Source organism: Apteryx rowi, unplaced genomic scaffold (assembly GCF_003343035.1).
Source record: "Apteryx rowi isolate R43461 unplaced genomic scaffold, aptRow1 scaffold_0, whole genome shotgun sequence".
Classification (NCBI taxonomy): domain Eukaryota; kingdom Metazoa; phylum Chordata; class Aves; order Apterygiformes; family Apterygidae; genus Apteryx; species Apteryx rowi.
The window spans coordinates 10468146-10493861 of record NW_020447195.1 but is presented as its reverse complement, the minus strand read 5'-3'; the positions used below and the strand labels follow the sequence as shown (position 1 = coordinate 10493861).

Sequence of the window (25716 nt, the reverse complement as noted above, 5' to 3'; positions counted from 1 at the left end):
TGCAACAGCATGCAATGACATGCAACAGCATGCAATGACACGCAACGGCATGCAACAGCCTGCAACGACATGCAATGGTGTGCAACGACCTGCAGCAGCGTGCAATGGTGTGCAACAGCGTGCGACGATGTGCAACGGTGCCCTGCAAATGCCCCACGTGCCCCAGACTCTCATCTCACCACCGGTGCTCACCCCAACCCTTGTCCTTTCCCGGCACCGCTGTCCGCCGTGCCCGSTGCTCCTGGGCCGCGCGTGCCGGGACCACCTCGGCGCCGACCTCCGGGCTGGCTCGCCTGGCCGGGGGCTTCCCCGTGCCGCCTGCCAACCACCTCGAGCTGCGCGGCTCCCCTGTAATGTGGACCAACGCTCATTAAGCGCGAGGCAGAGACCACCAAATATATCAAAACACACTTAAAATTTATTGCTCCATACCATACGCTTGAGTCTCTTGAACGCCGGCCAGTGTTTCTCCCTCTCCGCGATGGGGCCTATCTGCTGTCGCTGACACTTCGCATATATGTATAGCCCGTTTTCTTTTCTTTCTGTCTCTTTTTTTTTTTYCTCTCTTTAAATGAAAAATACAAACAACTGATGGAAAATGTACATTCGTTCCATATGGGACGGTCGGAGCGTGGAGAGGAGCCAGGAGAGTCATTTTTAGGCAGCCTCCCTCCTCTCTCCAGCGGATGGCTGGACGGCTTCCCAGAATGGCCCCGCGCGGCCTGGCCTGACTCTCCTGCCGGGCCTCAGACGGTCTGTGACGCTCCCGCGCGGCGGGGGGGATTCAGCCCCCGCCAGGGCTCGGCCCCTCGGGYGGCGAGCCCGCCAGGAAGGAGAGGTTTCCACCAACACCTCCCCGCCAGCCCAGGAGGCCTGAGCTTGGCCACGTGGGGGGTGATGGATGGACCTGCTCCGAGCGGGAGGTTGGGTTGGGGGGAGGTTGGGTTGGCTATGTTGAGTTAGGGGGAGGTCGGGTTGGTTATGTTGAGTTAGGGAGAGGTCCGGTTGAGTTAAGGGGAGGTTAGGGTGGGTTAGAGGCAAGTTAGGGGGAGGTTGGGTTGGGTTAGGGGAAGGTCAGGTTGGTTACGTTGGGTTAGAGGGAGATTGGGTTGGGTTAAGGGAAGGTTAGGTTGGGTTAGAGGCAGATTGGGTTGGGTTGCAGGGAGGTCAGGTTGGTTAGATTGGATTAGAAGCAGGTTAGGGGGAAATTAGGTGGTTTTGGGGGAGGCAAGGTTGGTTAGACTGGGTTAGAGGCAGGTTAGGGGGAGATTAGATTGGGTTAGGTTGATTAGGTTGGATTAGGGGCAGGGTGGGTATGGTTAGGAGGAGATTAGGTTGGGTTAAAAGGGGAATCAGGCTACGTGGGTTAGGGGGAGGTTAGTTTGGGTCAGTGGGGTTAAGTTGGGTTGGGCAGGTTAGGTTGGGTTAGGTTAATAGATTGGATTATGGGCACGTTAGGTTGGGTTAAGGGGAAGTTAGGTTGGGTTAAGAGGAGGATTATGTCGGGTTAGGTTGGGTTGCGGAGGGTTGGGTTGGGTTAGGGGGAGGTCAGGCGGCTCAGGGACCCTCAGGGAACCCTCCCAGCCTCGTTTATCCCAAGCCCCTGCCCGGCACCGGGCGCGTTGCAGCATCGCGGGGTCGGCTCAGGGACGCAGAGCGGCGCCGAYGGGCATCAGCGGGGCTCAGCCCGACTGGGCGCCGCCAACGGCACCGCGGGAGCTGGCGCTCGTGCGCGCGGGGGGGAACAACCCCGAACCCCCCACAGCTCCTGCCACGAGGACGCCGAACCCCAAACCGCCTCCCTGCAGCCCAGGGCCCGGGGACCACGCAGGCGAGGGCAGCGCAGCGCCGSTGGGTGGCGGGGGCGAGCGGGAGCTAAGAAAAAAAATCGTTTCAGGCTGCGGAGACTTTCCAGGGCGCATTTAAGGACTCCTCGCTGGCTTATTTTCTTTTCCTCTTGCAAAGCCTGTGATGTTTATGCTATAACGGGCCCGACTCTGGCGGCAGCCCCCTCGCCCGGGGCGCGCCGGAGCCGCCGAGGCTTGCCGACGCTCGGCTGCCTGGGAAATCGCTCGCAAGCGGAGCTGAGTAGCCGGGAGGTCTCCGTTCGGTAGGAATGCGAGCTTTACGGGGGAGAGAAACCCCTCTCCACAGGCTCCGGAGCGGAGYGGGGAGGGTGGAGAAACGAGTCCCGGCTGCCGGTGCAAAGCTGCAGAGCTGAAACCCTTCTGCGGCCCGGGATCTTCGTCGCCCGCCCTGCCAACCGCGCTCTTCCTCCCTCCTGCCTCCTCCTCGCTGCTCTCTGATTTGGGGGCTTTAACCCACACCGGCCAAAGCGGACAACAGGGCAGGAGCGTCGCCCACGGGGGCTCCAAGGGGCATTTCGGGTTCAATAAACAGCGTCTCGCCGGGCTCCGGCTTCGCGGCAGGCTCGGGGGAAGGACCGGAGCAACCCTCCAGCCCCGTCGCCTTTCTATCTCCTTGCTGTCCTGCTCCGGGCACCTCTGACCAGCGCCGAGGAGGAAATAATGGTTTTCCTGTCCTGGAAGAAGCGTCGCGATTTTAAAGCATTTCCGTTCCCAAACTGGGCTGCAAAGCAGAAAGTTTGGGAAAGTTTGTGAGCCGACAAGCCGAGACAGCTTCTCCTTCGGATCGGTTGTGAAAGGTTTCTCTGAGCAAACTTTGAAACCTTTCCTTGGATTTTGACCTTCTCCCTTTGTTTAACCTTTAAAAATACAATGCAAGTCACACAGCTAAAAAGCTTGCCCTGAACCTAAAAAAAACCTGGAAACTTTTTTTTTTTCCCCAGCGCTCTTTTTTTTTTTCTCTCTCCAGTCAGGAAATGTTTGGGAGCCATTTCCCACAAACAGGTTTGGTTTTGATAAATCTTCATTTTTTCGGTGCCGAAGCAAAAATCCCGACGAAAACTCCAGAGCAGCCGCCTCGCCACGGCATGGGCGAGGAGGAGGAGGAGGAGGAGGMGGAGGAAGTCATCCTTGGCTGAAGCGCTGGCCCCGTTTTGGGCACCAGCTACGTGCGCGACCATGGCAGGACGAAGGGGCGCCCGGCGCCGTCCTCTGGGGCCTGGCCCAGGAGCCGGAGGCTCCGGTTCCCCTTTAGCATCCCAGCCGGGATGACTTCCCAGCGTTCCYGCCCTCCCCGGTGCTCCGAGCCGTGACGGCTCCGGCTGCTGCATGCCCGGCCCCGCGGGCGCCCCGCWKGCCGCTGGGGATGTTTCACCCTCGTATCGCTCCGAGCTGCATATTCCCCAGGCCGGGCCGGCTGGCACATGCTGTTTTAATATTTGGGTGATGTCATCAAGTGCTCTATAATGCCATAAAAAACCAGAACATCTATAAACCTGACCAGTCAACCTCCAGCAGAACACACGCACGCACGAGCACGCACACGGATACGCACACACGGATACACACACACACACACACACACACACACACACAAAGCTGCACACACACACACACGCACAGAGGCACACACACATGGATAGATGCATATGGATGCACACCCAGCTGCACACACACACAGATACACACACACAGGGATGCACGTGCACATGAATCCGTACATATGGATGTCCACACACACAGATGCAGACAGGCACAGATGCACTCGCACACGGATAGATGCAAACGGATGCACACACATGCATCATGCACATGAACGCGTGCACACGCTCATGTGGATGCAAATGCACACGTGCACATGCGCGCGCACACGCACGGCTGCACAGCAGCGCACACGCGCGGATGCATGCGCACACAGCTGCGGCGATGCACACAGACGCGTGCACACCCCCACGCGCAGCGATGCACGCACGCAGGTGCGCACGCACGGATGTGCACGGGCACGCACACGGCTGCACACCCGGCGCCGGCAGGGCCGATGCCACCGGGGCGAGCCGAGGAAATCGCCCCCTTCCCGCTCGCCCCCCTCCCGGAGCCCCGCAAGCCGCCCCGGGCGAGCCGGCAGGATGGGGCTGTCAGCTTTTAAATGTACCTGTCAAATACCTCCTGCACATTTGGGCAGTAACGACCTGCTAAGAGCCGCCGGCTCCTCCGCCCCGGGAAGAGCCCGTCAGGCACCGAGCTTTGGAGAGATTAAGTCATAAAATCGGAAGGGGCTGCGTGGAAACGGCCCCGGCCTGAGCCATAACAGCAGTGAAATCATCCCCAAACTATTCCAGCAAAGTCCATTTCCATTTCCATTTAACACCTGACCACCGCTCCGCCGCCGCTCCGAGAAGGAAACCGCTCGGGGCTCGTTTCCTGCGCTCCGGCGCGGCCGTAAAGCCGGGGGCAGCGAAGGGGGCTGCGGTCGAAACAAAACCGCTCGCTCAGTCGCGGTGAATCTAACTGGTTTTCTTCGATGTCGAGCGCGCGGCCGAGGGAGGGACGACGGTGCTGCCCGGCCCCGGGGTCCTGCACCGGGAGACCTGCACCGGCCGGGCAGCGGAAGCGGATCTGCAGCGGCACCGGGGTTTATTCCCGCTCGTGGGAGCCGAGCACGGCCGCTCTCCCGCGTGCGAAGCTCCGCGGTGCAAAACACCCCGCGGGATGGGAGGAGGCGGCGGCGCCGCAGGGTTTGGCCAGAAACCAGAGTCCGGCCCGGGCTCTTCTACCTTCTGTTGTCTGACCTACACCCGCGCTCTTGTTTTCTTCCTCCCTCRTTTTTCCTTCTTTCGGGTTTCGCTGCCGGCCGTGACCTGGGGTAGGGCTGGCCGGGGAGGCGGCGGAGCTGCGCGTTGCTCCCGTGCTGGATTGCAATTACGCTTTATTATTAAAAAAACCACGCGTGCCCGGCGAGGCAGGAGGGCCGGCAGGGCCCTTTGCCGTGCGGCGCAGGGGGGTCGGGGGGGTCACACACGGCGGCCGGGGACCCCGCGTCGCTGAGGAGCCGAAATGCGGAGCGAGGCCTCGTTGACCCGCTCCGGGGCCACGTTCCCGTCCCGTTCGCTTGGCTCTGGCGCCTTTGCCAGCCGCAGCGGCCCCGCGGGACGGCYGAGCCCCTGCAGCTCGTCCCGGCGCTGCTGCTGCCGCTCGCGGCTTCGTGCTGCCGGTCCCTGCACAGAAACCAGCCCTGCCGCGGCGGCGCGGCCCCTTAGCCCCCAAAATCGCCTCCGTGGTGGTGGCTCCGGGCGCTGCTGCACCGGGAAGGGGTTTTGCAGCATCGCCGCAGCGCGTGCAACACGCTGCATCGCCGGGAGCGTCGCACCGGCGCGGCCCCATCGCACCGCGCRTCTTCCAGGCCGTGGCAGCGCGGGTGCTTCGGGAAAGCTCCCAGCACGGGGTGGACGCCCGGAGTGAGGGCACCCCGGGGCCCCGAATCGCTCGAAAGAAAGCGACAGCGGCTTGAAACCAGCTGAAACGTCTCCCTGTCCTCTGAGCCGGGAGGCGAGGACAAGCCGTGGGGAAAGAGGGGACTTTCCGCCGCGGCAAAACGCCTTAGCGCTTCCTCCGCAAGCTCATCCGCTGACGGCTTTTCCCGGCCGGGRGCAGYGGGGCGGCGCCGGCYAAGYGCGGGAAGGCAGCGCCGGCCGGCARGGACCGAACCCRCCGGCCGGGGGGCTGGAGAACGAGTCCGGGCTTTCCTTTCCCCTCGTCTCCTTCGTCGCCGCCGGAGCCCGCGGAAGCCGCTGCCGTTGGCGGCCGGCCGTGGCACGCAGGATGCGGCTCGCTGCGYGCGCCGCGCGTTTGCTTCGGCTCCGGCCCTGGCACATGCCGGCCGCACCGCTCGTGGCCCAGCGCCAGCCCTCCTCCCGTGTAGGTAATGAGGTCATTTTTCCATGGATTCCCCCTTTTTACATACTGTATATGGAAACACGACGGAGAGCGTTCCCGTCGGTTAGCGGGAGCGCGCCGCGCCGGCCCCCGAACGGCTTCGTCTTCATTAGCGCTCCGCGTTAAAAAAAAACAACAAAAAAAAGCCCGAGTGAGTCAGGATTGAGTCCTGTTAACACTAATGTGAATTTAATTTAGGAGAAGCTTGAAAATTAATGTCGTTTGTTAAATATCCATTTCCCCTAAAAGGCAATTCTTTGCCAACAACAACAACAAAAAAGCTCTTCTATTCATTTTTTTAAATAGCCTTTTTTGGCTATATCGGCCTGGTTTAAATCACTCATCATTCAAGGAACGGATGCCGCTGGGGCTTTATGCAACAGATACTGTCATTTCTGCCTCTGCCGGTTTGCAAAGCCGGCGTTCGGCAGGAAGCGCCGCGAGCGCCGGCAGGATCCCCGCGCCCGGGGGCGAGTCTGTCCCACCTGGGAGCCCATTTCTGGGGGGTTTTGCGGGAAAACGGGGGGCTCGCRGGAACGCACCCCCCCCCCAACCCCGCGCGGTGGTGCGCTGCCCCGTAAAAACCACAGAGGCGTTTGGAGCGGAGGATATCRCATGGTTTATTACAGGGGTTTTCGGCGGCGCCGGCCGGGCACGGTGCTGCYGGAGCCGCCGGCCGCGGCGCCGCGAGCGGAGGGCTGCGCGCGCCCTCCAAATTAATACATTTGCCAGATTGTCAAAACATTAATCAACGGATACAGCAATCTGGAAATGGTTGGGACAACATGTATTTGCGGAAAATATGTGTTCACACAACAAGCACACAAGATGGGAACAATTATATGAAGATGTTTTAATAATTAACCGGTATAAAACAGTTTGCTCTCCATACAGTTCTAGACAATAAAAGTGTTTGCAGTCGTATTTTTCTTTTGTACAAAATTCCAGTCAATTGTTCCACAATATTTACATTGCAATTCCCTTTTCACAAAATATCTCCTTTTTTCTTTTTTTTGTTTTTGATTTGAAATCCAGCTTTGCTACATAAATGCTTTAGATCTCATGGATATCCCTTGATTCATTTTAAAAAAGTCTACTAAAAAAAAAACCCCAAAGACATTAAATATCATTTTATATATAAAAAATGCTTAGTAAAAATATAGTTTTGTTGCCCAATTAAAATATATTGCTGATAATACAGTAAAAACTGTCCTAAAGACCCCCACTAATAGGCACCGCGTCTTTAACCGTCCCTGCAAAGCACTCCTAAAGCTTCCCCCCCCCGCAAGGTCAAGCGCGCGCGGGGCAGGCGGCTTCGGCTCGTCCTGCTCRTCGCTGCTTTTCAGGCAGGATTCGCTGTAGTTCGCCTAAAAAAATCCCCCCGAGCTGGTCGAACTCCCTCACCTGGGCGCTCGAGCTCAGCCCTGCGGCGAGCCGCCGGCGAGGGGCTCGGCCGGGCGTGCGGGACTGGCGCGGGGCGGGCGGGCGGCAGGCTAGCGCGCGTGTTAACCTCGGCTTGGGAAAGGCATCTATGTGTGTTATATAGGTATACAGTATATCAGTGACTTCAGCGTGGTTTTTTTTTAAAAAAAAAAAAAAAAAAAGAAAAGAAATAACGAAAGCGATGCATTTAATGAGATACTCTAAATATTACGGAGCTCGTGGTTAAAGGAAGACGGCTTTTGGTTTTCCGGGGAGAGCCGGCGCCGCGGGTTCTGGGGCTCTCCCGGCGAGCGCGCCGGACGGTGGGGCAGACCTAACCGGTGATGCATGGGCTATAGTAGACAGCGCTGCTGGCATCAGACAGGGCGGATATCAAGCTGCTCTCCTCGCAGGAGATGCTTCTAGGAGTCACTTTGGACAGGGACACATGGTAAGGGAGTCCTGAGGTTTCAGGACGAGTCCTGCTCATGTTCAAATACTGGTCGAACTCATTGCGGTCGACGTCTGTCCAGAGCTCGGTTTGGTTCAAGTGATCCACGCTCTCCATGTGGTGGGCTTCGGGAGGGGGCGAGAGCTGGCCCAGGTGGGCCGAAAGCCCGTTCTGAGTTCCCGAGCACATCTGGTTGTAGTATATGCCGGACGGGTGGGGAGTCCTCATAGCATCGGCCAAGTGCGAGGGGGTCTGCGCGTAGGGCACCGCCACGTCCCGCCCGATGCACTTCTCCTGGGCAAACTCCATCTGGTGATGGTGGTGGTAGCCGCGAAAGGGCATCATGTTGCAGTCATCCTGCATGTGCGGAGGGAAAAACGCTGGCTCGGTCTGTTCCAAGACATCCAAGGGAGACATCTCAGGAGTTGGCAAGCCATAGTTTTCAATATCCGACCCCATGGAGTGGAGTTCTCTGAAGTGGTTAAGTGGGGGAGGCTGGGGGTGGCCCGGCTGGCTGCCGCCATGGTGACTCATGCTGAAGTTGTCACTGCAAGGCTGGGAAAGGTTATGGAGGAGGATATTGGGTTCCATCCTCTTGATTTTCTTGGCTTGCTTCTTTCTCCTTGGGCGGTACTTGTAGTTGGGGTGATCCTGTAGATGCTGGATTCGCAGCCTCTCGGCCTCTTCCACGAAGGGACGCTTGTCGCTGGCGCTCAGCGCTTTCCACGACTGGCCTGCAAGGGGAAAGCGAGGCTCTGTGAAACCGGCTCGGCTTCCCGGCCAGGGCGCGGGACACCCGAGGATGGGGCRCTTTGGGTGCGGGGAGGGCTCCCGGGGCCATCTCAGCGTTTAACCTGGGTCCCAGCGCTTGCACGAGGGAGGGCTGGGAAACGGGAGCGATCCCCTGAGCAGGGCTCCGGCGCTGCCCCCTGGCAGCAGACGGCAGGTTGTGCCCAGCGTTTTGGAGCGGAGCAGGGAGAAAGGGCGATGCAAAACCCCAGGGAGGTGAAGGACGGACCCCCTCCGCGAGGGCAGGTCCCGGGCAGCTGCCCAGGCTGGGCAGGGGGCTCTGGCTTCCCTGCATCCCGCAGCCTGCATCCTCAATCCCCTATCCCCAAATGCCTCATCCTGCAGCCCCATATCCTGAATCCCTTATCTCTGCACCCGGCAGCTGTGTCCCTCCCTGCATCCCCCATCCTGCAGCCCATATCCTGCTTCCCATGTTCCCGCATCCTGCAGCCCTGTCTACCCATATCCCGCTTCCCGTATTCCCACATCCTGCATCCTACAGCCCCGTATCCCCCGTGTCCTGTATCCTGCAGCCCCGTATCCCACATTCTGCAGCCTCGTATCCCTGTATCCCGCACCCCTGCAGCCCTGTATCCCCACAGCCCTGAACCCCACATCCCACTGCCCTGTATCTCTGCGTCCCACAGCCCCAGGTCCCCACACCCCATATCCCTGCATCCCACAAACCTATATTCCCGCATCCCGCAGCCCTGTGTCCTTGCAGCCTGCACCCCGCAGTGCTGCATCCTGCAGTCCCACGTCCTTGCAGGCTGCAGCCCTGCATCCCGCAGCCTTGCATCCTTGCAGCCCACATCCCACCGCCCTGTATCCCTGCAGGCTACAGCCTGGCAGAGCGCTCGCAGCCTTGCATCCTTGTCGCCCACATCCCGCAGCCCCAAATCCTTGCAGCCCACATCCTGCAGCCCTGCAGCCTTGCACTCCCCAGCCCCGTATCCCGGCTGCCTGCAGCCTGCATCCCTGCGTCCTCACTTCTGCAGCGCCGTATCCTTGCAGCTCACAGCCTGCATCCCGCAGCCCCGCGCCTTTGCAGCCCTGCGTCCCACAGCTCTGCATCCTCGCAGCCCGCATCCCACAGCCCTCTCTACCCTGGCAGCCTGCATCCCGCAGCCCTGTAACCTTGCATCCCGCCTCCCGCAGCCCCGTATCCTTGCATCCCGCCTCCCGCAGCCCTGTATCCTTGCGTCCCGGCTCCTGCAGCCCTGTACCCTTGGTCCCGGCTCCCGCAGCCCCGTATCCTTCCACCCCAGCTCCCGCAGCCCTGTGTCCTTGTGTCCCGACTCCCGCAGCTCTGTACCCTTGCATTCCAGCTCCCGCAGCCCTGTGTCCTTGCCTCCCGGCTCCCGCAGCCCCGTGTCTTTGCATCCCGGCTCCTTGCAGCCCCGCACGCTTGCGTCCCGACTCCCGCAGCCCCGTGTCCTCGCCTCCCGGCTCCCGCAGCCCCGCACCGTGCCCTCGCGGCGCCCGCAGCCCCGCACCGGCGGCGCGGCCCCGCTCACCCAGCATCTTGCTGAGCACGGCGTTGTGCAGGTCGGGGTTCTGCTGCGCCAGCCGCTTGCGCTCGTCCTTCGCCCAGACCATGAAGGCGTTCATGGGCCGCCGGATGCGGGAGTCCTCGCCGGCCTTGCCCTCGGCGCGGCCCGCCGGGGGGCTGTATCCATAGCCCGGCTCGGGGCTGGGCGTGCGGCTGGCGGCCGCGCCGGGCGCCGCGCCGGGCACCGCGCCGCCGGCGCCGGGGCCGAAGGCGAAGCCGGGCTCGGGGCTGGGCGTGCGGCTGGCGGCCGCGCCGGGCGCCGCGCCGGGCACCGCGCCGCCGGCGCCGGGGCCGAAGGCGAAGCCGGGCTCGGGGCTGGGCGTGCGGCTGGCGGCCGCGCCGGGCGCCGCGCCGGGCACCGCGCCGCCGGCGCCGGGGCCGAAGGCGAAGCCGGGCTCGGGGCTGGGCGTGCGGCTGGCGGGGGAGGCGGCTCCCGGGGGGCGCGGGAAGGCGAGCGCGGGCTCAGCGGCCGGCACGGCGGCGGTGACCCATGAACAGTCGCCCCGGGGTTGCGGTATCTCCTCTCGGCAGTAGTTTGACTCAGATATATTCATTCCAGCTGGACAGCGCTTTGTGTCCGACTCGACCGGGTGAGAACCGGGTCCCGCCGCGTCCACCGGGTCCGAGCAGCCGCCGAGCAGGGAGCACCGCCGCTCGCCTCCCTCGCCTGCGCTGGGGCGCCTTCGGGGCGATTTGGGGTCGGCTTGTTTTGTTTGGGGTTTTTTTGTTTTTTGTTTTTTTCCCTTTCCCCCCCAAAAAAACTTTTGGGATGATGCTGAGCTGGAAGGGGCAAAATATAGCCGGGCTGGACCAATCAGCGGTGCGGAGGGGAGGAGGAGGAGGAGGAGAAGGAGGAGAGGCAGAGGAGGAGAAGGAGGAGGAGGAGGAGGAGGAAAGGGGGAGGAGGAGGAAGGGGGSCGTCCCCAGGCACCAGCAGGAAAAGCAGGCTGCGGAGGGCCGTGCTGGGACCGGTGTGGACGCTGCTGCCCAGGTCCTTTCCTTCCAAGGAGGAGGGCTTTTAATTTTTCCTCTCCCTCCTTTTTCTTTCTTTCTTTCTTTCTTTTCATTTTTTTTTTTGCAAGCCCCTTTCTGGCTACTTGAAATCTGCCAATGTCTCCCGCAGCCCCGCAGAGCCGAGGCAGGGAAGTGTTTAGATTCGCCTGCCAGGCTGCGTGTTTGCAGCGGCACAGGGATGCTTGGGGGTTTGCGTTTATTTTTCTTATGACTTGTTTTGTGTGTGTGTCTTGGCCAGCCTTCCCCGTCTGGGGTCGGAAGCAGCCCTGGGGTGAAGGCAGAGGCGAGCCCTCTTCCCCCAGCAATTTTCTGGTGGGAGTTTGTGTGCAGGGGGAGAAGCTGCTCCTTTCCTTAAGTGCCGTTCCCATGAAAAAGAAAGGCATCGCCAGCCTTTCAGCCTAGGGACTTTTCAGGAACCGTGGGGTCACCGGCGGGATGATTGCAGCCACGTGGGGTGAGCAGCTCGAACCTGCCTTCAGCGCGGCGACGCCTGGGGCTGGCGCGGCTGTACCTTCGCCGCACGCGCCGGGGGTGCAGCCGGGCACGGCGGTGTGCACGCAAGCACGCTGCCTTCGCAGCAGCCCTCCGCCAGGTCACTCCTCTGCTCGCTCGGCTGCAGCCCAGCAGAGCTTTGCAGAGCAGCCCGTGATGTGCCAAAAGTCGGACTAGGTGGTCCYGAGGTCCCCCCTGCCCTTGGCTCGCAGGAATTGAGGGGCTCTGCTGGACCAGCTTGCAAGTAAGGAGAGCTGCTCGAACACCCTTGCCTCTGCTCCTCGATACCACCCAGGCTACCTGGTTCATGTGCAGAAGGTTCCCCCGCTCCCTGCATCTGCCTCCAAACCCCTCTGGCTGCAGACGTGCCCGAGACCCCAGGCTGAAACCTGAAACTCTGCGTTAGGAAGAGTTGGGGCACAGGGTTGCGCAAGAGCCCAGCTCCCAGCCTCCTTGCAGCGGTGGGGTGTTGCATGCCATGGTTTCTGTGTGTCTGGAAGTGATTTGAAAGAGCCGATCTGTAGTTAACCCTAAACAAAACAAAGGCCTTAAAAAAAAAAAAAAAATTGTCTCACTTAGTCTTCAGTCCCTAGCCAGGAGCGACAGAGGTTTCAGACTAGATTTCCTTCACGTTCCCGGAGTCTCTTATTAATATTTTGCAAGAGCAAATCAGCACCAGTCTATGGGCGATCCCGTAGGGTTTCAAGGCATCTCCTCTCTGCTGTTCCCCGTGCCGCTCYGGCCGTGCAGCCGGGGAGGGTCCCGGAGCACCGCCGCGCTGGAGGAGCAGCCGTTCACTGCCGCGGAGCCGAGCCCCGAGCTGCTCCCTCCTGTGCCAGAGGCTTTTGCTCCTCGCCCCCGTCCCGAGAGCAGCCAGGTGGGTGCTGGGGAGCTGCCGGGCGCCCGCCCTCGCGCCAGGCAGGACCCGCGGCCGCCGTGCGGCGCTGGGCGAGGAGCAGGACAGGGACCCGCCGGGGAAAGTGCTTTGGGGCTGTCAGGCCGGGCAGCTGCTCGAGATGCCGCGGGCGGCGCTGGGAGCTGGGAAGCAGCTCAGATTTTTCCCCGCGTCGGGAAGCGCTGCTGCCCCGGGGCTGATGAGTTGGTGCCCACGTGCTTGCCCTGCGTGGCCGCTCCGAGGTCGGGATCAGGGTGCTGCAGAGGCAGGCGGGAGCCCCCCCCCATCCCGCCTTGGTGGACCCCCATTGCGGCGAGCGGCCGCAGCGGGAGCCCGGCCGGCGCTCTGCAGCCCGGCCACGGCATCGTGCGCATCCCCACGTTCGGCAGGTGCGGGGCCAGGTTTCCCGCGGCTGGTGGCATGCCGGGGCCGGGCTCGGTGCCTGCCGAGCGCTCGTGAAAGCCCAGCCCCGCTGCAGCCACTGCGACCTTGGAAACGGGGCCCAGAGCTATTCCGAAATCTCCCTCCCGCTGCTCCTCCGGGCTGCCGGGTGCTGGCGGTGCCGCACCGACTGCTGCGCCCTGCCTGCCGCCGATCCGCTCTGCCGGAGCGGGGGAAAATCCCGAGAGAGCAGCGCACAGGGAGGAGAAGGGCGCAGCCGATGGAGGAGGAGAAATGGGGGCTGCAAAGCTGGGGCCGAGGGCGGCAGGTGAAGCAGGAGAGCCGTGGAGGGGACGGAGCAGCGCGTGAGGTCTCCTGGAGCGCCCAACTCCGGGGGCACCGGCATGCCCGCTGTGCTTCCCGCCCTTCCCGAGGCCAGCCTCTGCTCCGGCTAGCCAAATTGCTCCTGGCTCCACTTGCACTGGGGGGGGAAAAAGGAAAAAAAAAGGAGCACGAAGCCTGCTGTCGCCCGCCGGCCCCTCCGGCTCCGCAGGGCTGCATTTGCGGCGGTGGCGGCGTGGGGAGGAAGCGTTGGCTATTCCCGGGTGGAGATAAGATCGCCGCGAGCGCCGGCTGCGTGACCTCTCCCAGCGCCCTCCTCGCCAGGCCTGGCGTCGCCCCGGCCCCGGCTGCGCGGCCTCCGGAGAGGGGGGGGGAATCATGTTTTTTTTTTTTCCTTTTTTTTTTCCTTTTTTCCTTTTTCCCCCCTGGTTTTACGGGGCTGGCGGCCCCCGCCCGGCCCCGGTTTCCCTTCCTAGCGGCCCGCGCCGCGCAGCCCCGGCACCACACCTAGCAGAGGAAGCTTGGCGGGGCCGGCGGGCTCCGCGCCTCCGCTCCCCGCTCCGGCAGGCACAAAGGGATTTTTCCCTCCCCGCCCCCAGCCCGCGCCGTCGCCTCCTGCTTCTCGTTAGCCCCGGCCGAGTCGCCCCGGCCGCCCGGCTCCCCCCGGCCTAAAAATAGACACGGCACCGCCTGCACCGGCCGGGGGGCTCTCGGAGATGTGGGGGGGGGGGGTCGGGGGTTGCAAGTGGGGCAGAGCCGTGGCGGGGTGCCGGACCCCCCCGGTGCACCCTGGCACCCGCTGTGCTCGGCGCTGCACAAGCAAATCCAAGGGATGCATGTCCCCCCCCCCCGCCCCCTTCCCAAATGTGCATCCGAGCTGCGGAGGCAGCAGGTGGATGCCGGCGGCGCGGCCCTGGGCGCAGCGATCGCCAAGCGTTGGACCGTGACGGGCAAAGAGCTTTTTCCTTCTCTTTTTGCAGAGGGGGGGTCAAGGCGCGAGGGGAGCGACGCGGCTGCGCTCGGCGGGGCTGGAGCAGGGTCCGGGCGCCGGGCAGCAGCGTCCCTCCGGCCGGCACCGTTCCGCAGCCGCTCCCAGGGCTTCCTTCACTCGCTCGTGCAAACAAGCATCGCTTCCAGGTGCATTTGCGCCGCTAATAAACTAATTATTCTACAGTCACCTAGGGACGTGGCATTTCCCAGGGAGCTTGATTGGATGGATGAGGTATTTCACAGGAGGGGATCTGCTGTTAAATACAGCTAATAATAATTACATTCGGGGCACAGCTGGGGGGCAAGCGAGCCGAGCCGAGCCGTGCGGGCATCTGTCCGACGGCGCCCGCGGTGCCTTGCCTGCGCCAGGAGCAGCTCGGCCCCGTCGAGCGCATGCTTGGAAACGGCCGTGCGCGTGCGCAAGGGCCGCGCGTCCCCGGCGTCTGCGGCTGGGCGCCRAGAAACCCCAGGGAAACCCCCAGCCCGGGAGCCAGACCGTCTTTTCCACCCCGAATCGGGGGGATGGATGGAGAAATGACAGTCGTGGTCCCCTCCCGAGAGGGAGCAGAGAGCCAGAGACTCGTCCCGACTTTGGGGCGTTTTGTTCTCTGCTCGTTTGCTCTTTTTCTTCACTTCCAGGTAAATCTGACAAGCGAAGGCCACAGATGAAATGGTGGGAAGACGCCCCGGGCCACAGGAGCCTTCGGCCTCGGGACCTGGCTGCCCTGTGACGTTGTCTCTGCTGTCGGCACACTGGCAGGTCCCTGGCCCTCAGACAGGCCACGGGCTTCCCCGCTTCTCCGAGCCCCCGGAGACAGAGTGAAAACGGGAGGTTCATCGCCGCTGCCAGGTCCCGGCCGCTGCTGCCCGCGAGGATGGAGCGAACGCGGCCAGGCTCGGAGCTATCCTCCTGCTCCCGCTCTCTCCCGCTCTCCTGGCTGGTGACGCTTCAAAGCGGCTGCATTTAGTTCAGGCTCTTCTAAATGTTTGGGAAAGGTTATGTGGGAAATGCTCTTCTTGGCTGCCAGGAGCTGGGAGCCGGCAGCTGGGAACCAGGAGCTGGGAACCAGGAGCCGGGAGCTGGGAGCTGGGAGCAGGGAGCTGGGAACCAGGAGCTGGGAGCTGGGAGCAGGTAGCTGGGAGCCGGGAGCCAGGAGCAGGTAGCTGGGAACCAGGAACTGGTAGCTGGGAGCAGGGAGCCGGGAGGGCGCTGGCCAAGCGCAGCGATCAGGCACCGCATCCAAGGAAGCGGAGAAAGTCGTCTTTCTCCTTCTGCTCTTTCCAACAAACAGAGGTCGCCCGTGTTTATGCAGTTACARCCGGAATGACAACTGACACCCGTCGGCCGAGCAGCGCAACCCGCCGCTAACCCGAAAAAGCTGTTGCCCCCGCCGCGATCCTGCCCCTTCTYGGCCCCGTCCGGAGGCGACGGTCCCTCCGCCGGCGTCGCCGTCCCTCGGGCGCCGGCTCTGCCCCGGCGTGCTCCCGGGGCCGGCTCCCAGGCACCCTGCCATCGGTGCCGCGCGGGCAGCCTCCTCTTTGCTCCCGGCTCCGCTCCGCTGCGGGGCTGCCGGGTGCCTGGGGCCGCGCGCGCCGGGCCGGAGCGGAGCGGGCTGAGCCGCTTCCCAGGCAGCTGGCTGCGGCAGCGGCGGTCGCTTAATATTCGCTTCTCATCGCGGCGAGAGCTCGGGCTTTTAGGAAGGAAAGTCTTACACTTGCACCAACTATTTCAAGACTCCCATAAACACATTTTTGGTTCAGCATTAATGAATTACCTCAATGCAGAGCTGCTCATGCCAAATGCATGACTACAGGGYGCAGAAAAGCCGCCGCGAAGCAGATTTGGCTGCCTTTCAGCTGCTCCAGTCGGCGCAATTTATTTTCTTGATTACAGCGAGAAAAGGGGCTCTGCCTGCAGCACCGCGCGCTCGCGGGGACGAGCAGCTGGCCGACAGTTGGGCTCTGCAGATCCCGGGCGCGCGGGGGCTGCTCCCTGCTTCCACCGCTCCAACTGGCGGCAGATTTTGCTTGGCATCGCAGGCGCTGGAGATGCAGCCGAGACTACGGATCTGCGCGTTGCTAAAGACCCCGGCTTGCCGCTGCGGGCCGACCTGCTCCTGGGCGGCAAACCTCCTGCTCTCCTCGACGCCGGCCCCGGGAGCATGTCCCCCTCTTTGCTTGGGCAGCGGCGGGTGTCCCACGCTGGGGGTGTCAGCAGGTGACGTGTCTTGCCGGGACAGAGCCGTCCCCGCTCCTTCTGCAGAGCCGCTTTTGCTGCGGGGCTCCGCTTTCCTGCCCGCCGCGCGTTCAAACGTCGTTCAACCGAAAGCAGCGTGAAAAACGGGGCCACGCAACGTCCCGGCTGCTGCTGCTGCTGCTGCTCGGAAAGGGGGGGAAGGAGGGAGGTTTGCTGAGAACCGAGCAAGGCAGCACCGCGGTGGCACCTGCAGCGTCTCAGGAGCTTGCGGGCGAGGAGAGACGGCCGTCGCAATCGGAGGYTGTGCCAGCGACGGGACGAGGCGGCCGCGACCTGCAGCGCCCGCCGAGCCCGCCGGCCGCAGCAGCCCGCACGGCAGCGTAGGATGCCGACATCTGGGAAAGATTTTCTGCTTAGCGTGTTTTAACTCAGCGCAAGGCATCACCTTGGCGGTGGCGGCAGCGGCCATCCGCGCAGCGCCGCTCGCTGTCCTCTCCCGCTCCGGCCGCAGCCGGGTTTCGCCCCGGTTTGCTGCGCGGCACGGCGGGAGCGACCATGTCCCAGGTGAAGGGCAGGATGCATCGGGGCAATCTGCACCGAGCGCAAGAATAATGACGATGATAATAAAAAATAAGAAGGAAGCAAAGGGCCGGAGCGGGCTCTCGGAGAGGACGGGCCTCCYGGCAGCGGCTTTTCCCATCCGGCGCTGGGGCAGGGACATGCGGTTTGAGGGGAACTGAGAGCGCGACCGTGCCGTCGTGGCAACTCAGAAAGCCCAGGACTGCGCCCGCCACAACCCACAAACTGCCCTAAAAATGAAGATATTTAAAAGCTTGCCAGGGAGTAAGGTCTTTTTCTTTGCTTTCCCATTYCAGAGCATCCTTTGCGCTCCAGCTGGGGGAAAACAGCAGCGGGGACGGCCGCAAAATCGTGCACCGGGGGAGCTGGGGCTGGGGACGGCGGGAGGAGGAGGATGGCGCGGGCAGCGAGGCCGAAGGCAGGGCAGAGGGGCTCCCCGGAGCTGGGCACCGCTCGGCTGCGGGAAGGGCTCTGGGAAAGGCTCTTCCAGCACCGTTTCGCAGCCTCCCCGCTCCGAACTCCTCCACCTCTGCCCTGCTGACGGCGATGCCGCTGGCTTGACCCCTTCGGCCTCGCTCAGGACCGAAAACGCTCGGGGAGGGCGAGCAGCCATACGCGCCGGAGCGTGGCACGCTCCCGCTGCAGAAATAAGGTTAAAGGCTCTTATCTGATGGAGCTTCGGTCTTGCCAAAGCCTGTTGCTATCAGCGCAGGCCACATGTGCTATTGGCAAAGCTTCGGGGACACAAGAATACAAACAGTTTTCATTGTCGAGTCAACAATGATGGGAGAAGGAGCCGGCTGCTATTACCGGTATAAAAGGCGCGCTGCGCGGCCGCTCGGGACGGGAGGATGCAGGCAGGATCAACAGCAGGGCTTAGCAGATTAGGCRGTTATGTTTTTTATTCGGGAAGGAGCAATCTTCCAGCCCAAGCGGGCTGGAGCCAGAAGGAGGGAGCAGGGGGGGATTGGGGGCTGCAAGGAAAAACTATTTGTTTGAGCAGCCCTGGAAGCAGCTGCACTAAACTGCTGATTGCAGCGCGTTCGCCCAAGGGCAGGTTTGCAGCGTGTCAGCGCTAAAGCCGAGCTCTGCCGCCTCGTGATAAGTTGCCCGAGGAAAAACCTCCAACTGAGGGAGGATTTTAGGGAGAGAGAGGCCACAGCAATGACGACCAGAGGTTTGCGGGATCCCACTGGAGCCTCTCGCTTGGACACTGAGAGTCTGGGGTTGCAGAAAGCCCGTGGCACCGTGCGCCCCGCATGGGGCCCGCGAGCGGTTCGTCACACGGTGTGCGCTGTCCCCAGCCGTGAGCGGGACAGAGACAAGGACACGGCAAGGAAGGACGGTGTCCCTGTGCTGGGGGGGGGGTGTCTGTGCACCGCTTTGCCCTCCCCGTGCATCCTGCAGATGCAAACGCATGCCCGTATCCTCCTGCAGCCGTGTTTCATCCTACCGCCCTCCTCCTCCTCCTCCTTGGCTTTCCCAGCATCCCATCGAGCCAGGATTTTGGATTTGGGGTTTTTGGACAATAAGCGCCCCCAGGTTGGGTCAGACCCGCCGCCGCACGAGTGGGGCAGTGCTAAAGAAACGGCGCGGCCTGGACACGGCGGGGTCCCGCTGCTCCGCGTCCTCACGTCCAGGGCGATGGGGAAAAGCCAGCGCGGGCGCAGAGAGGACGTTTGGTGGGTGGCAAAGACCCATCACGAAGGAGGGGGGGGGTCTCCATAGCCCCTGCTTTCCGAGGGGAGGGAAAGGGTAGTTGCAGCTTTTAAAAACCCCCCATGTTCCCTGCGCAGGGGACTGTAAAGGAGCGACAGGACGGGGCCGCGGCTGCCGTCGCCTGCGCACCGCGGTGCAAAGGAAAAACAAAAGCAGGGTTGGCCGGGGATCAAAGCCAGCATGAAATTCAAGCCCTGTGCTCCTCCGGCGAGCGAGGCACCCCGGCACGGCGCGGCCGCCGTCGTGCCCGGAGCCCGGAGCGCCCGGGGCGGCAGGAAGCGCGGGGCGGAGGAAGGAAGCGCCGGGGCCGGTGCCGGGGAGCCGGCTGTGCCGGGGGCGGCGAGGTGGCCCTGCACGGGGCTGGGAGCTGTTCCCGAGCCCCCGCTGCTGCCGGGCATCCTTCCCCCCGGCCCTGCGCCCGGCACCTCCAGGCACCCGGARCCGGTGGCGGCGGTTCAGTCCCGGCCCCGTTCTCCTTGGGGATGTTGCGGCCGGCGTAGGTGCTTTGGGGCTGTTTTTGGTAACCGCATGTGACCCGGTTGGGAAACGCTCTCTGCCGGGCGGCACCCCTCCCTCCCAGTCCACCCCCCGTTTGGGGATGAAGGGGAATTTTTTTTTCCAGGAAAAAAGAAACTCGGCGCAAGGACGGGCAGTTCTGCAGGCAACCCTCGCCCAGGGCGCGCGGAGGTGCCCAAGGGTGCCCAGCGGGACGGAGCGGCCGCTTGGAGCTGGGTGGGAAGCCCGGTGGGAGGTCAGGACCTTCTCGGGGGCCGTGGGGGCCAGGCCCCGCGTTCCCACCGGGAACAATGATGTCAGGTGGGCGGCCGCGGCCGGGGAGGCAGGAAGCCCGACGCAGCCGCCGAGTCTGCCCTCTGCCCGGCCGTCCCCACGTGTCGCAGCGAACAATGCGCTCCGAGGCGGGGACGCCGCGGGGACGCCGCGGGGACCGGCTCTCCCGCCGGGGCCCTGGGGCTCCGGAGGGGATGGGGCACGGCGCCTCGGCGCGAACGCCCGCGGGGAGAGCGACTTCCTGAGCGCGGCCGGGCGAAGCCCCTTTGCCTCCGCTGCCCGCACCCCACCCAGCGCAGCCTTGTTTTCGCCAGCCCCGCTCCGGGACACGGCCGGCTCCCTTTGCCAGCGGCTGGCAGCCACGTCCATGCTGGTGCCGACAGGCCGGCTGGCATGCTTCCCCCCAGGGAGGCTTTAGCAGGAGGCCGTGCATTTCTGGGAATTGTGTCGGGCAGGGAAGGAGGTTATTGTTCGAGCCGCGAGTGTGCGGCGCGCTGATGAGATCAGGGCTCGGGGCTCGGCGGTGGGGCAGCGGAGGCGGCCGATGGGGCGATAAGCGGGGGGGGGCGGCCGCTGCCTGCGGTCGCGTCGCCGCAGGAGGGCTGGCGAGCGGAGGACGTGCTCCGACCCGGCTCCGGAGGAGCAGCCGGGTGGTCCGCTCGCTGCCTGGCGGGCAGGGGCCGTGTGCGTCCGTGCGCTGCTCCGCAGACGCCGTCATCCCCGTGGCGGTGGTGACGGAGGGGCCGCTGCGGTCCCCAGCCCCTTCCTCCAAGCCCTTGGCCAATATGGTCTTGGTGCCAGGCTCGGTTGCCCTGTTGCATGCTTGCTCTTGGATAGACTTGTTGATCCCAAACTTCCCTGCTGAGAAGCTAACCATCCTCCTCCTCCTCCTCAGGAGGACACGTCCCGTGCCAGGACTCTTGTCTCAGAGCAAGTCACCGGTGCCCGAAGGGCGACAGACCTGCTGCCGCGGAGGGGCACCGCTGTGTCCCCGCCGCCCCGGCTCCGGCGAGCGCGCCGGTGAGCGGGGCCGGCATAGGAAACGCTGCATGGGAAAGCCCTGTGTGAGAGCCCCGGAGCCCCTGCCTTCCCACAGCAGACTTATCAAGGCCCCATTTCGGAGCGGCGCTTTCCATGGGCCAAAAGGGAAGTGCATGCACACCAGACTCCTCGGGGTCAAGGATGCCGGGCGAGCAGCGAGCAGAAAGGCTGCAGGGGGCAGGGGAGGGAGCCGGGGCGTGGGGAGGGAGCCGCAAATAGCAAAATGAATGACTTGAACTTCCTATGTTTTATGGAGGCGAATAAAAGGCGACGGAGAGGGGGAGAGGAGGGCGAGCTGAGCGCTGGCACACGCTCTCACGCACGCACACGGCAGGCCCAGGCCCCGGAGCCCATCCGTGGCTGGCATAAGGAGGCAGCCTGCACCCACCTGGCTGGCGCTGCTCCGGGCCAGCTGCTTGTCTGGCCCAGCGACCCCCGAGAACGGCTCGCTGGGCGCTTATTCCTCCCCCCCGTCATTATTATTTTGAACAGCAGCCAGTATAATTAAAATCATTAGAAGGAGGAGATTTAGGGAACATCCAAAGTGTCTCGGAAGGGCATCTGCAAAGCTGCAGGTTCAAACTCCACCTGAGCACCAGCAATGAGCAGCATCCAGGGGAACCATCGGCTCCTCTACTGCCTCTTTTCCACGCTCCCCATTTTGCAGGGGAGCAGAGGCTTGGCTATCAGCGGGGTGGTCCTGGCCATGCTTCTCCTCCTTGGCTGCTCCCAAATCCTGCAGCCTCTACACGTGCAGGACTTGTCCCAGGAGGTCCAGATGGCAGTGCCCTTCTGGGGAGCTGCAGGAATGTGGGATTCAGGGAACACGTCCCTCCCCTGTTAACCTCAGAGTGGTTTCTGGGTGCCCAAGGCACCTCTGCGTGCTCACAGGCACCCGCTGGCCGGTCTTGCTTGCTTTCCAGGTGGGAGCTTGCAAGCGATGCTCCGGCATCCCAGGGGAGCTGCAGGCACCCCAGCCCATTGGCGCTCGGGCATGGTGGCACCCTGGCAGGGACCCTGGGAACAGGCCGTTCACGAGGTGGCCAGGCAGCCCCCGGACAGATGCGGGCGGGAGGTATGGGGGAAGCGGAGAACACGGAGACTCTGGCATCTGCTGGGCTGCTCTGCTGGAGAGGCATGGATGGAGCCTGCGATATTTCCTGGGAGCCCTGCTGGTTTGTTATGTTCAGGAGGGCCTTTGCCATGAGAAGAGGCATGGAGGCATCCTTTGGCTCCTCAGAGGAGAAATCAGGATGTTCTGCAAGGCGGAAACGCAAGTCAGCGTTTGGACCAAATTCTCCAGGTTTCTTAAGTTTTTGGATGGAGGATTTTGGCCTCTGAGGTCAAATGTCCCTAATTCCAAGGCAGGGAGCCTGAGGATATCGGACATTTGCAGCAAGGACAGAGACAAAAGGACATCTCCCTGCCTCTGTTCTGGGGCTGGTACATGCTGAAAGGCTCATGTCTGCAGGGCTGGTTCCCCCAACTCTCTCCTCCTCCTCCTCCTCCTCCTCTCCCAAATACGAGCTGCTCAAGAAGGAGGAGCAGATGAACTGTCCCCAGGGAGGTCAGTGCTGGGAACGGCTTGACCGGCAGTGCTGGGGGGGCTGGCTGGCAATGCACGCAGGCAGCAGGAGCCCTGCTCCGGAGGCAGCCGTGCCAGGTGGAGAGGGCCGAGAGCCAAAAGCGAACCACCCAGCAGGGCCTGCGGAGAGCCAGGAGCGCTCAGCCGCTGCCAAGGCAGGTTCCCAAGGGCGAAAAAGGAGGGGAGACGCATCAAAATCCCTCGGAGTCCGTGCTGTTCTGGCAAAGCGCACGGCAGCTGTTTCCATGGATTCACGGTGCCAGGGAAGAACCAGGGTGTCTAACAGCTACGTTGCTGTCCTTCTCTCCCCAGATGGGGAGCTGGGCTCTGAGCCCAGCGTGTGGCCCAGCGTTGGCCAACCTTCCTGCCCCACAAGCTGCGAACCCACGGCTGAAAGCCCAGAGACATCTGGAGGAGGGGGGTGTCTCAGCACAGAGCTTCCCTGGGGATCTCGTGGTGGGAACGTGGGCAAGGAGTGGGTCCAGAAGGGCCTCTCTTCTCTGCCTGGGGTTTGGGATGAGCCAGCAGCCCCCATGCCAGCATGGCCCGCTGTCGGGCACGGGACACGCTTTACTGTTCATGAGCTATGCGTGGCTCAGAGGGCAAAGCCGGGCTGCTGGGGCCTTGCGGAGAACGTGCAGCCACACGCAGCCGGCCTCCAGCTCCAAAACCAGGCCAGGTTCAGCCTCCGTGGGCTCCGATCGGAGGGGAGCGTGGTGGCTGGGAGCAAGAGAAAAGGCGGGTTCTGGTGGCTGACACGAGTGGTACACGGATCTCCAAACGAATGACGGTGACTTGAATCTGGTGGGCAGAGGGGAAGCGAAGAGAGCTCACCCGACTTCATCTAGCCCATACACCGGAACAAGTCGCTTGGGAAAAGCTGTGGATCCGTGGCAAAACTAGGTGGGATTTTGTGCTTTTTGTATTTTGCAATGAACTCTTTTCCTAGCTTTGCCACCTCTGCCTGCACAGGGGTGCTCGCGAGCAAGGCACCGGGTTCCCAGAGACGTTGAAGGAGCCTCTCGCAGGGGTTAGCTAAAGCCCCTTCCCAACCGTTCCCCAGTCCAGCTCCAGCGACAGGCTCACCCTCACCCCTGCTCTGTTTTTAGCACATTCAAGTAGCTGCTTTCGCAAGAGGTAAAGGAAAGTTCATGGATCCGTTGACAGATCAGCCCAAGCGGGAATTTCTCTGGGAATTCCTGCAATAGCAGGTTGGCTCCTGCGGAGGTGGAGTTTCCTCTGGATCTACCTCCACCCAGGCTCGGGGAGCGCTCAGGCCACCGGCTCCGCGCTCGGGGGGCTGGGCTGAGCGACGCCACACGGCTTCCCAGCCAAGGTCAGCCAAAAACCCTCCCCGCTCCGCAACGCCTGTCCTGTTAACCCTTGGGGAGAGCAGAACGGCAGGGCGGAAGGGTCAGGGTCTGGCTGCAGCTCTGGCCCGTGCCCCGTGCCCGTGCGGGGGCCAGGGGCATTTTCCTTTCCTGTCCAGCTGAAGGGGCTGCAAGTTGGGAGGATTTTGTGCAGTCGCATTGCTCCGGGACCTGCTGCCCTCACGCAAGTCATGGGGACTGGACGAGGATGCTCTGGACCGCCGGGGTGGCAGGCTGGCGTTTGAAGGCAGCGGACACCAGCGGGGTGACGGGTTTCTCGCTCCGAGGCAGGAGCAACGGGGTGACGGCGCTCGGCGTGACTGAGCGCTCTGGAATCTGAGACACGTCCCCGGCCATATTTGTGGTTAGGAACCACGTTCGCGTTGCAGCGATACAAACCACATTTACAGTGGCAGCAGTGCCACTGACGCCAAGGACTGGCGTGACCCGACCCCACACGGGACAGGCGGCTGCCCGCTTCCCGGGTCGTCCAGAGTGTCCCCTTGCTCGGACTTGCCTCCTCCTCCCTAGCAGAGGTGGGTTCCTCCAAAATGGCACCCCTTTGCTTCATGGCCAGACCCTGCCAAGGGATGGAGGGTTTCCAGATGTTGCAGAGACTCCAGACTGCGGGCTGGAGGGAATTCACAGTTGCAAAGATGAGGCCAAGACCAGAAGTTTCAAGGTAGCTCCAAGCACGATGCCAGGGAGAGGGTCTGGAGCTAAGGTTTGGTTTGGGGCCATCTCTGCTGGTTCACAGATGAATCAAAGTGTCTGTCTAGCACATTTGGGGAGCAGTTCTTGCTTGAGGGGATCCCAGACTGCCATCTGCCTCAGTGAGAGCTGCCATGAAGAACTGCAAACCAGCAGCTTTAGGTACCTAAAGAGCAGTTCCAGGGGACAGTCACCCGGGAGAGATTTAGCACCTCTCTGCTTAATACTCCCACCCTTTGCATGCTGACCTAAATCTGGCCTCAGTAATTCAACTGCCGCAGGAGGGAGTGGGGTTGGAGCTGAGCTCAGGGAGCCCTTGCCGATTCAGCACTGGCCCCTGCAGCCCACGGCCCAGGTAGCAAGTTTCCTTGCCTTTACTTGGCCTTTTGCGGCAGGACACGGCAGCTATTCACCAGCACCGTAAGGGCCCTACAAGCAGTGGTGGACAGGAGATGGTATCCGGCACTGGCTGGGGCTGCAGCCTGTTTGCATTTCTTCTCCTTTTTCCTTAGACCTTCTCCTAAATACTGGTGCCAAGCGGCGTGTCCCATTCTGCTCGGCGAGGGCCGCGAAGCCGGCTGTGCAGAAGGCACTGAAACTCTCCCACTGCCAGGAATCGGCTGGAGAGAGCACCGATCTTCTGCAGCAAGTCCCAGGAGCGGACACTGCACAGTGCCCGGGCGCTCCCCGGGTACGTGCCGTCCTCGCACAGTGTACGAGTGCCACCTACAGGGTGGCTCCACGTCCCGGCCTTCGGACTGGCCTGAGCGCTACGAAACCATCGGCTTCGCAGGAAGGATGCCGGAGCTCCCGCGCTTCCCACGTCCATCCCGCCCGGCTGCCTGTTAACTTGTCCCACGTCCCTCAAGCTGCGCTGCACTGCCCCGAAGCTGGGTTTAACCAAGCAGCCGGGTGAACCGCGGGACCGAGGGCGGCCGGCTGTGGGATATTTGGCCGCAGGATTGATGTCTGCGGTGCTTGTGTTGCCCCTCGGCTGGAGCGGCCTTCCCAGCCCCGACGGCCGCTGCTCCGGGGGCCGCTGCGTGCGGCCTTGGGGCCCTCGGCTCTGCTTGCCCGGAGCAGCCGTGCTGGCCGGCCGGGCGCGTGGAGCGAGGCCCAGCGGTGGCGGGGCCGGGCCGGCTACCAAAAGCGGGGATCCACCCCCCCCCCCCGAGGCCGCACCGCGGTCTCTCCGAGGGGACGTGCCGGGGGCGTCCGGGACCCCCGTGGGGCGACGCGGGATTCCCACTGCCGCTTGTGGCCTGACCACGCCAGCCCGGACCTGGGGCGGGCTGAGGGATGGGGCTGAGCGAGTGTCGGGGTGGCTGTTCGACTTCTGCCGGCTCGGGGAGCCCTGAAATGGAGCGGGGAGGAATATGGGCGCCGTGACGGGCCTAACGCCGCTCCTCCCGCCGTGCCCCCCCCGCCGCAGCGCCTCAGCCGCCGGACTACAACTCCCACAATGCCCCGCGGAGAGGAAGGGCGGGGCCGCGCTGCCCGCTGGGAGCTGCAGTCCTGCCGCTCGGCGGGGCGCCGGGAAGAGGCGGGGCGGGCGCCCGGAGGACTACGAGTCCCATCGTGCCCCGCGCGCCGCCCGCC

At 63.2% G+C, this 25716-nt stretch overlaps 1 protein-coding gene across 1 annotated transcript; it reads right to left on the bottom strand.

Moving 5' to 3' along the window:
• Positions 1–7554: 7554 nt before the first annotated feature.
• Positions 7555–10566, bottom strand: SOX18 (SRY-box 18). The gene is made up of 3 exons (XM_026057281.1): positions 10356–10566; positions 9978–10169; positions 7555–8405 (listed from the first exon to the last, which is right to left on the bottom strand). Exons 1-3 carry the CDS (start codon positions 10564–10566, stop codon positions 7555–7557), a joined length of 1254 nt encoding a protein of 417 aa, XP_025913066.1.
• Positions 10567–25716: the final 15150 nt, after the last annotated feature.

Coding starts and splice junctions, on each gene's coding strand:
- SOX18 (XM_026057281.1), bottom strand. CDS start 10,566: ATGAATATATCTGAGTCAAACTACTGCCGAGAGGAGATACCGCAACCC. Junction 10,170..10,355: donor CGCGGTGCCCGGCGCGGCGC/CCGGCGCGGCCG, acceptor CCGGCGCGGCCG/CCAGCCGCACGCCCAGCCCC. Junction 8,406..9,977: donor CGTGCTCAGCAAGATGCTGG/GTGAGCGGGGCC, acceptor TTCCCCTTGCAG/GCCAGTCGTGGAAAGCGCTG.